Genomic DNA, 9,480 nt, shown 5'->3' with positions numbered 1-9,480 from the left:
TAAATTTCACAGGCCTAAATGCTCTGTTTATATACTTGGGTTTTGACACTTTATATCCCCCTAGGCTGGCACAACTTAAGTTTAAGCATACATATGTCACACTAGCATGAAATTATAAAACTTTTCTTACCACCACCAATTTTCAGTACAATCAGTAATGGACATTAATGCATATCAGCTAACTGAAATGCACTTTTCAAGTAGTATGTCTAACATAATATTGTATAAATTATAATGACAGTTTTTTTTCCTGTCCTGCAAAAGTTCAAAAATGCATTGAACTTTGTATTTTGTGAGTAGTCTTATTGACTGTAGTGATATAACTCACAGCTCAGGAAACTAAACAGCTGAAAAAGGTTTTGTACTCTGTCTCACAATTTTCTTTGTTTTTAATTTAATGAAACAATCAAAAAGATAAATTTTTTTTTTTTTTTTTTTTTTTAAGATTACGGAACGGCTTGAAATATAAATTGTGAAAGGTCAATGACGGTAGTGTCCTCTGTGTTTCCACATCTCATTTTAAGTGCTTTCTCTTGGCATGAAATACTAAAGGTGTAATCCTTACTAGAGGAGAAAGTATGCAAGCCGTGCTTAATCCCAAATTTTAACTTTACTGTAACACGTACAGTCACCCGTAAAGGAGCCCTTTTGACAAGACAATGTACGTTAACTTACTTAACAATTTGTAGAATGTATCTGTTTCGGTCACTGTAACAAAACAGGTTACATATACACATATTAAAAAATCCAAGTGTAAATAATTATAGAGTATTTCCACACATAAAACAACTAGTTGCACATGATGTGATATGTAAAGCAAATTGCTGAAAATTTCTTCAGTCTTTGGGATGATCAAAGTATAAGTAACCAAAACTTACAAATAATGATTGAATTTTCATAAAAGAAGGTTTATGATAGAGGGGCAGAAGGAATGCCCCTCCTACTCACCCTCATTCCCCATTGCTTTTATAGACTCAATCCCTTCCCACAATAAGCCACCATTTTTTTGGTGTTCTTGGATCTAGCAATATATTTTAATGAGGTTATCTTCTTCTGTATAACAGTACTAATAAGGTTTCCAGTGACTTTTTTTGGTTTTTTTTGGTAAAGCGTAGTCCTTATTGAAGTTTATACTGCTTCAGAAGTTTTAGGCAATGTAAACTACAGAAGAATATAAATTTAATCAAATTAAGTTAAAGCCTAATGAAATAGAAATTCCTTTATTTACTGTGAAAATTTAGTTACCTTCTATTTTGATAATTCAATCCAGTTTTTACTCCCCAACCCTCACAAAAAAAAAAAAAAAAGTCTTGTAGTTACAAGCCTGTAATTATACATAGCAAAGAAAGAAAACTGCTCCTTGCCTATGGAAATATATATAGTTTTTCAAGTTCCAACCCCTCTTTGAGCTGCTAACCATCACACAACATATGCCATTTGGCAATTTGTCTCCTAGGATATTCACAAATTTCCTTCCAGTGCTCTCCACCTGTACCTTCTGCTGAAGATCCCAAGGTTAACCGGCCAATGACCTCATTTCTTGATCCTCTATCTGAATCTAAAACCAAAAATTCAATGCTGATATCATCAAGGCCCTCACAGGGAATGTCAAAGACAAACAATTCGTTGAACACTGCATTGGGGGTACACTTCTTCACATGGGTTTTCTTTTTAGAAATTCTTTTCTTAGCGTGGTACAGGTTCACTTTTACATAAGGATCTGCAATGAAGACAAAGAACACAGGTAAGTTATTGGACTGTCATTTAGAAATTCCTTGATCTAGGTGATGGATGGTAAACTTTGTAATATACCAACAGAATTACGTCCCAGTGAGGGCTAGTTTCAAATTACTGAAGATGATTTGTCTCATTCATTTTTGTGTGTGTGTGTTTGCTTCTGAATTAGTCTCTTTAAGTTCCTTTTATGGTCACCAAATATGTAATCAAGACAGTCAGTAGTTTAGGGCATGATTCATCTAACCAAATGCTGGTGTCTCTTCCATGAGATAAATCCTGCCCTGTAGTCCGTTAACCCTCATGTTTACATCTGTACTGCGTCTAAAACTGGTCTGAAAGAACATTAAATTGTAATGAATTCTGACAAATATATATCACTATATATTTACATGTAACAGAAATCTGCTTTTCACACATTTTACAAGTAGGGGATAATCATTAGTGTTAATAAGACTCATGGAAAGCAAAGCCTCAAAACCAAGAGAATAATCCCATGCTGAGAGAATGGATGCAATTCATTTCAGTTGCATGTTTTTTTAAAGTCAATTAGCTTGATTAAATTTCTCCACCAATTTTTATTGAACAAATTTAACATTAAACTTTAAATGTAAGGCTATATTTCTTGATAGGATATGTACTTGACTTTATGTCTGTACTGTACTATTGAAAAAGGGAAGAGAAAATATCCATATTTTAGCTCTGTTAAACAACTTTGAGTGCACATTCCTTGGAAATTTTCAACTATTGCAAGATTCCTTCACTGTTGTCTTCAACAGTGGCTATAATTCTTCTTCAGAGAAATTCTAAGGAACACTTTAGAAATCATCCCTTTCAAGTACATTTATTTTGCATTTATATTTACACGTACTTCAGTGCAAATATGTACCTGTTTCCAAATTCTCATGGTGCAGAGATGCAATGCTAATCCCCTTCTATCAAGTGAAGTAGTTTATGACTCATATTTAGAAATTTTATGCCAAAGCTATCAGACTGAAATGGTCAGATAATGAAATTTTTTTTTGTTTCCTTGGATTGACAATGGTTTGACAGGAGTAAGGTATGATAGAATACATCTTCACTTTCATAGTCTATCATCATAATAAACATTTTAAAAATTGGCTTTATATGATTAAAATGTTCATTAGCTTTGGAATGAGAATATGCTACACAAACACTAAAAATATCAAAATCGGTATCCATCAGAGCATTCATGCCATTGTTCATTTCTTTTTAAATGACCATTTCTGGCTGTTATTTCTGGCTAATAGATTAGGCTGCAATGTTCCTCTTGATTTTATTAAGACTACTAGGAGACCTCAGCACCAATATTTCTTGGTGTGAGAAGTAGAAAGACTGTATTATTGGCTGTAGTAATTATGATTCAGTGGTTGCAAAAACTACTTTTTTCTTCCTTTGAGAAAATCCTGTGTGTTGAAAGAGTTAAGTCTTACAGAAAATCAATAGCAGATGTGCTACACTTTGTGTAGTCCTCTGCTGTGTACTCTTCTTCTTGTGTATTTGTCTTATTCTCAGGTGGTTAGTATATTTTAAATTTTATTATATTGTTATGTAGCATTAACATGCATCTAAATGCAATTCTAGTATTGACTTCAAAGAAAGTTTCACTGAGTGCAAAATGGCACAAGACCACGAAAAGGGACTGCAAAAGCTTTAGTGTACCCCAAGCAGTGGAATAGTTCACCTTTTCACCTTGTCAAATAAATGTTAATGCTCAGTGGGCCAAATTCAGGACTGATGTAACTGGTCGCCTTTTTGGATGGTAAGCTGAAATATACTATAATATACCCTGTGAGGATCTCACTCAATATTGATCGTCATAAGTAAACTGATCTTTTGTCATAAATAAAAGCTTTTAGTATCTGCAAACAACATCCCATACTTATGGCAGATGGATTCTGTTCAAGACAATGACAAAACTCAATGGCTTCCAGTGCTAACAGATGTCATCTTTTTTTCTAGTGTGTTTGAAGAACAAAATTCTAAAATATATACTCAGCAAAATAAAGCATTGACCTAGATATGAATGAAATTAATAGACTACAAATAATACTTACAGCACTTCTGCATTTCTGGGCTATTTTTAATCTTTGAAATGTCACATTTCAACTGTCTTCTGTTTATTGTACATACTTTGGGCTTATTCATTAGTAAAACCATTACCTGATAATCCTGACACATCAGACTTAGGTAGATGCCTGGCTTTTAAAACAACAACAGTTAGCGTGTTTGTTGTAGACTGATAACAGAGAGAGATCAGTAATTCTCCACGCCCAGATGATTTCTGAGGAAATGAAAGGGGAAAAAAAAAGAAAAAGAAAAAAAAAAAAGATTATTTAGGAGCAATTATATCGACAACACTTGAAAGTAGAGCTAATAAGATTCCTCAAATGTCAAATTACTGTGCATCTCAGACTGGTGTAAAAGTATACAATTTATGGAGCTATGCTGCTTTGCCTAGCAAATATAATTTCCATGTACTACAGTTACATAACTCTTCTTATCATTGACTATTAGACTGAACAAAGTAAATAAGTAAATAAATAACTAAATGAAAATATGGGTTGACATGGCATCATTATATTCACAGATAATAAATGGAATCCTACATGGGGGGGGGGGGAGGTGCGGGGGAAGTCTCAGTGAAAGGAAAACACCTTAAGAAAAACAAACTTCTGTGAAAGCTATGTTGATAAAAAATGAATAAAGGTAATTCACAAGAAAATCGTCAGTAGAACTTTTTAGCCATTAGCTATTCAAAAACAATTAGTGAAAATAACAAATAGTGAAATCCCTGACACTTTCTAAAATAATATAAATGGAATAAAGATGAGATCAAATAGTTTCTCTACTATTATTAGATTTGAATTTGCAGGAGTAATTTAGTTCACCAAAAGTCAAGGGAAACAAACAAAAAGATTACCTTATATTCCAGAAAACCTAGTAAGTTATCAACAAAATACCAGTGACATAGTTGTAGTTGTAATATAGTGATAGAATTGCAAAATAATATTAGTTACAGGTATGTTGTCTGGGAGACATTTATTTAATTTGTCAGCATGCTTGCTCTTTGAAAACAATCAGATTGAAAGTCAATATACAGTCCACTTCCTTAGCAGAGGTTAAAAGACGTGTGTGTAAGGCATGTGCATTTCTGTGGTTCAGCTATGATTGTGGTCTTTACATTCTGAAATGAGAAAAAAATTTATTACATATTTTTAGCCTAGCGAAGTTAATATGCTTTGGCATTGACTTCAGTGAGGCTTTGGCATCTCCCTCATATCTTATAGTCCTTAGAAGTGCTACAGCCTCTGCTATGGTTGTTGTGAGAAAAAAGGTAGTAACAGCACTGAAGTGAAAGAACGTGCTACTGCACCACTAGTAGTCTCAAAGAGGTTCCAGTTCCTTCAGTAAAGACTACCAGTATTCTTTAAGAACTTTCTTATCAGCCCCTAGAGATGAAGTGAAAGATTTGCATTGATTTCAATAAAACCTCGAGAAAACATGATTTCAAACAGAAAAGAGGAGTATAATAATAATAATCATAATCATAATTATAATCATGTATAAATCTTTGCATTCTTTCCTGTAATGTTCTTTTATTTCATTTGTATAGCTACTTCCTTACGCTGCCACTATGGAAACATCTCAATAGCTCACATGGTAAACTTGTACCCTTCTCTTTCCAATATGCTACCAGCATTGCACAAGAATCATAGCTAAAACTAGTACAACACTTCTAAATTTTAAATAAGAAATATGTTACCCTAACATTTCTTTTGATGATCTCTCTGTCCATTAGCATCCTTCCTTCTGACAATTCAATTCCTGCAAGGGGGATGAGGACTTCTCCAATGACATCATCTCTGGAAAACCTGTCAAAGCTCAAGATCATAAAGTGAAGTGTTAAATCTTGAATTTGGCTGTAGGGGATCCCATAGAATGTGAAAGTCTCATCAAAAGCTGGATCTAATGTTTTTCTCAGCACTCTGGTTTTCACCTTGTGCTTTTTCTCAGGCAGGATTGTCATTTTGATGTAAGGATCAGAAGTCATTGACTGTTCATCCATTGCTGGCAGCCCACGTGCTTCTTTGATGTTCACTACAAATGCCTTTTTCTCAAAGTTGTACTCTAAAGAGAAAAAGATTGTTCCTAGCTTGTCTTGTTTTTCTTCAGATGACAAGGATGTGATGGACTTTAAACTATCAGGGGATACTGAATCTTTCTTCCTTTCTGAAAAGTGTTTTGGAGACACGTTTTCAAGATCTGGAGAGCTCTGCGTTTTAGAGGTTGTTTTGGGGAAATTGCCATTTAGATCTCTCTTCTCCAGGTCTAGATGGAGAGAATTCTTAGGCATTGCCGATTTGTTCTTTGCTTCACTTTTATCATCTGCTCCAAACTTCTTCTTACTGTTGAGATTCTCAGGATAAATATCAACTCCCTTCAGAACATGGACAAACTTATATGGAGGGGTCTTATTGGATTTGGAAGATTTGCGCTGGCAGCAGATCCAAGCAAAAAGGGAGACAGAGAAGACAAGGCCAAATGCACTAAAGATCCCAACCACTGTAGGAATTTCATCTGCAAATTAAATAAACAACAACAAGCACATAAACAGCAATGCCTTGGACTCTGTGTGATATTTAATAAAGTAAGAATTTAGCAAAATAAACTGATACGAGATGGTAATAGCAGGAGTCAATGGACTGAAAGTTCTTTGCATTGTACATATCGCTCGCCACCTGCAGGCATGAATGTGCAGTCCCATACAGAGACAATTGCTATGTTAGTATTTTTCCATATATTGGGTGTCTGGAAGGAAAATACTGTTCTCATCCTAACAGCAATAATCATAAGTAATAGCTCGACTATCTCATCCCTCTAGGTGTAGTTTCTGTGTTTATATGTCAGTGAGTAAAACTAGTTCAGCTTTCATCTTTGAATTTATGTAGCTTTGTTGGTTAGATAATACAGATTCTGAAATATGTGTTACTTATAGATACAGCATCTGCTTTTCACACCACTTCCTAGAACACTCAATTAACTCATTCTTATGGTCTGATCCCATAACTGCCTGGAGGTACCTCTTTAAAAAAAAAAAAAAATTTACTAGGAGGTTATAATATTCAACAGTTTCAATGGGATTTTCAATATTTTGCTGGAACAAGACTACTAAGAAAATTTAGGATAATTATATTCCAAGTGTATTATACAGATGGATGAGACACTGGGCAGTCATACGTGAGTCCAAAGCTGAAAAAATTGCTTAAGTGTATCACTGATACCTTTGAATTTAAAACATCATGAATCAAAGCCATGGGGAGTTTACAGTAAGGGTTACTACTTTTAAGGAGTATATAAGAAAAACATAAAAACAGAATTCTCCTCTAGCTTAGTATGAATCCTATACTAAAATACTGAATGAAGAGAAAACTGAGCAAGCATTACAACCTCAATTGTCGTGTGGATACATCAGTTACATATAGAGTATCATTAGCCCTTCACAAGCATGCATTGAAAGGGCAAATGAGCACAACTAATTGGAAATCCAATTTTGCCCATAAGTAACACTACTAAGTGAGTTTAAAACTCCCACGATATAACAATAAGAGCTTAATCTTTATTCTCTGCAACAATGGAAACTGGTAGAATATTAATGGAATGACATTGTTTATGCATAAATTCAATTGTGTAACAGTTCTGGTTCCTCTAACAAATAATTAGCAGATCCTCCTGAATGAGAAAAGCAAAACTATCCCCCTCTATGAATTACTAAATCAGGTTCATCTAGGTAAAAGCTGGACAAATAGATGTGCTACCACCATAACTTCGCTTTTCAGTGCGATGAGTCAAAAAAAAACCCACACAATAGTAACACAACAAAGTAGGACATAATGTTCCAGCACAGGAGGAATCAGGCCTGGCTATTAATTGCTTCTGACAATGCTCATGCCACTTCACCTTTACCTACAAACTGTATCAATCTACGTACTTAATCATAAGGATTTAATGAAATAACTGAAAAATATATACATAATCAAAAACTATTTTTTTCCAAGTTAAACACGTGGCTCTGAGTTACAAGAATTCCCTGGGCTGCAGAAATTTAAATGTACATGGTATAAAGGTAGAAAGCAAGGAGTAATTGAAAATTAATTAGAATACTTTAAATCACTTTTAAGAAAGATTTTCACATTTTCAATACTTTTTCATGAGATGACACTTAAAATTTTTATAGTAATGAAAATTATGCTATATTTTTATTCTACAACTACTGAAAGCAGTGGTAGAATCAATTTAGTATTTAAAATATTAATTAGTTCACTTAAATAAGTAATTAGATGAGTATGATGTCACAAGCATAGTTAGAGACATCAAGTGGGTAGGGTAGGCAGGAAAGAAGATGGAATGGTAAATAAAATGTTTTTACATTTATAGCTAATTATATTACAACATGAATTTCTTGCTGTTTTCATAATTTAAATCAGTTAGTTAGCATTCAAGGCAGTGTGTTAATAGGAAACATCACTTATTGATCCTGGGAGAAATTATTGTTTCAGTTATCTGATGCAAATCTGGAGTCACTTCACTTAAGTCAATGGAATGATCCTTGAATTAAACCACTGCTAAAGCAAATAACATCCAGGCTAGAGTCAATATTTGTAAAGCAGAGTTCAGAAACATTTCTACTCACAGCTTTTCTGAGTAAAGCTATTTAGCTACCTGTTTCATAAGTGCACGTTATGACTTTTTCTGAAACTTCCAGTATCATAGTTATTCAACATGTAAAAATGACACAACTGAAAAGTTCATTGTTATTATTGCTATTCTCAGTGAACACAGATTAATCAAGACAGAGCTATTTAGCCAAAAACACTGGGATCCTGTACTTTCATCCTCCTAGCAATGTTCTTTACAGGACTACATTTCACTTTAACTAAAGGTTGACAAGTCTTCCTCTATGACAAGAAAAAAGGAATGACAATTATTTCAAGAATGACAGATTTTCTCTGTGGCACAAGATGCATTTACATCATTTAACTCCAAAGCCATGCTACTTTAACCGAGACAGAGAAAACAACCTCAAACCTTCATCATCCAAAAATGCAACCAGTCAAACCTCTCCATCTCCCCCAGTGATTTACTGTGGGGAACAGGCAGGGGCAAAGAAGAGAGAGGGGTAGAAGGGCAAGAAAGCAAATTCCCCCAACTTCTGGAATCGAACAGAACTAGGGGAAATCAGGTTCCTCCCAACACGCCGCGTGCGGTGAGGCGCTGGGGTGCCTCAGCAGAGCCTGCCTGCATGCTCTGCTCCTGGGGAAGGGAGTAGCCCCCAGCACCCCCAACCCCTCTGCCGGGACGGGGATGCGCTTACCGAAGTGCTGGCGGCTGGCCGCGATCGGAGCCATGTTGGCGGCGTGCGCTACCCGCGGTGCTGGGGATGCTGCCCGCGGTGCTGGAGATGCTGTCCCCGGTTCTGGGGATGCTGTCCACGGTGCTGGAGCCTCCGCCCGCGGTGCTGGAGCTTTCTGCCGAGAAGCCTGAGCCTACCCCCGGTGTCCAGAGACGTGCCCGGAGCTCCGAAGCTGACCCCCTGTCTCTCAAACCACCCGGGCAGCCGGCTTTTCCAACGTGGTTTAAAAAAAGAAAATAAATAAATAATAATAATAATAATAATAATAATAATAATAAACGGAAAACAAAACCTGGAGACACGAGCGGTGG

The 9,480-nt window shown here is 35.5% G+C and overlaps 1 protein-coding gene across 1 annotated transcript; it reads right to left on the bottom strand.

Annotated features, from left to right (window-relative positions):
- Positions 1-755: 755 nt before the first annotated feature.
- SYT4 (synaptotagmin 4) lies at positions 756-9,164 on the bottom strand. The gene is made up of 4 exons (XM_035560033.2): positions 9,131-9,164; positions 5,522-6,336; positions 3,919-4,039; positions 756-1,720 (listed from the first exon to the last, which is right to left on the bottom strand). The coding sequence occupies exons 1-4, from the start codon at positions 9,162-9,164 to the stop codon at positions 1,413-1,415; spliced, it is 1,278 nt and encodes a 425-aa protein (XP_035415926.1). The 3' UTR covers positions 756-1,412.
- Between the last annotated feature and the right edge of the window lie 316 nt (positions 9,165-9,480).

This window comes from Cygnus atratus, chromosome Z (assembly GCF_013377495.2).
Source record: "Cygnus atratus isolate AKBS03 ecotype Queensland, Australia chromosome Z, CAtr_DNAZoo_HiC_assembly, whole genome shotgun sequence".
NCBI classification, from domain to species: Eukaryota; Metazoa; Chordata; class Aves; order Anseriformes; family Anatidae; genus Cygnus; species Cygnus atratus.
This window is presented reverse-complemented; position numbering and strand designations above follow the sequence as displayed.

Bases quoted from the DNA above. Each gene is read 5' to 3' on its own strand.
- SYT4 (XM_035560033.2), bottom strand. From the start codon at position 9,164: ATGGCTCCGATCGCGGCCAGCCGCCAGCACTTCG. The intron at 4,040-5,521 runs GTAACATATTTC...TCATTTCCTCAG, and splicing joins TCATCAAAAGAAATGTTAGG to AAATCATCTGGGCGTGGAGA. The intron at 1,721-3,918 runs GTAATGGTTTTA...TCTTCATTGCAG, and splicing joins TGATGTGTCAGGATTATCAG to ATCCTTATGTAAAAGTGAAC.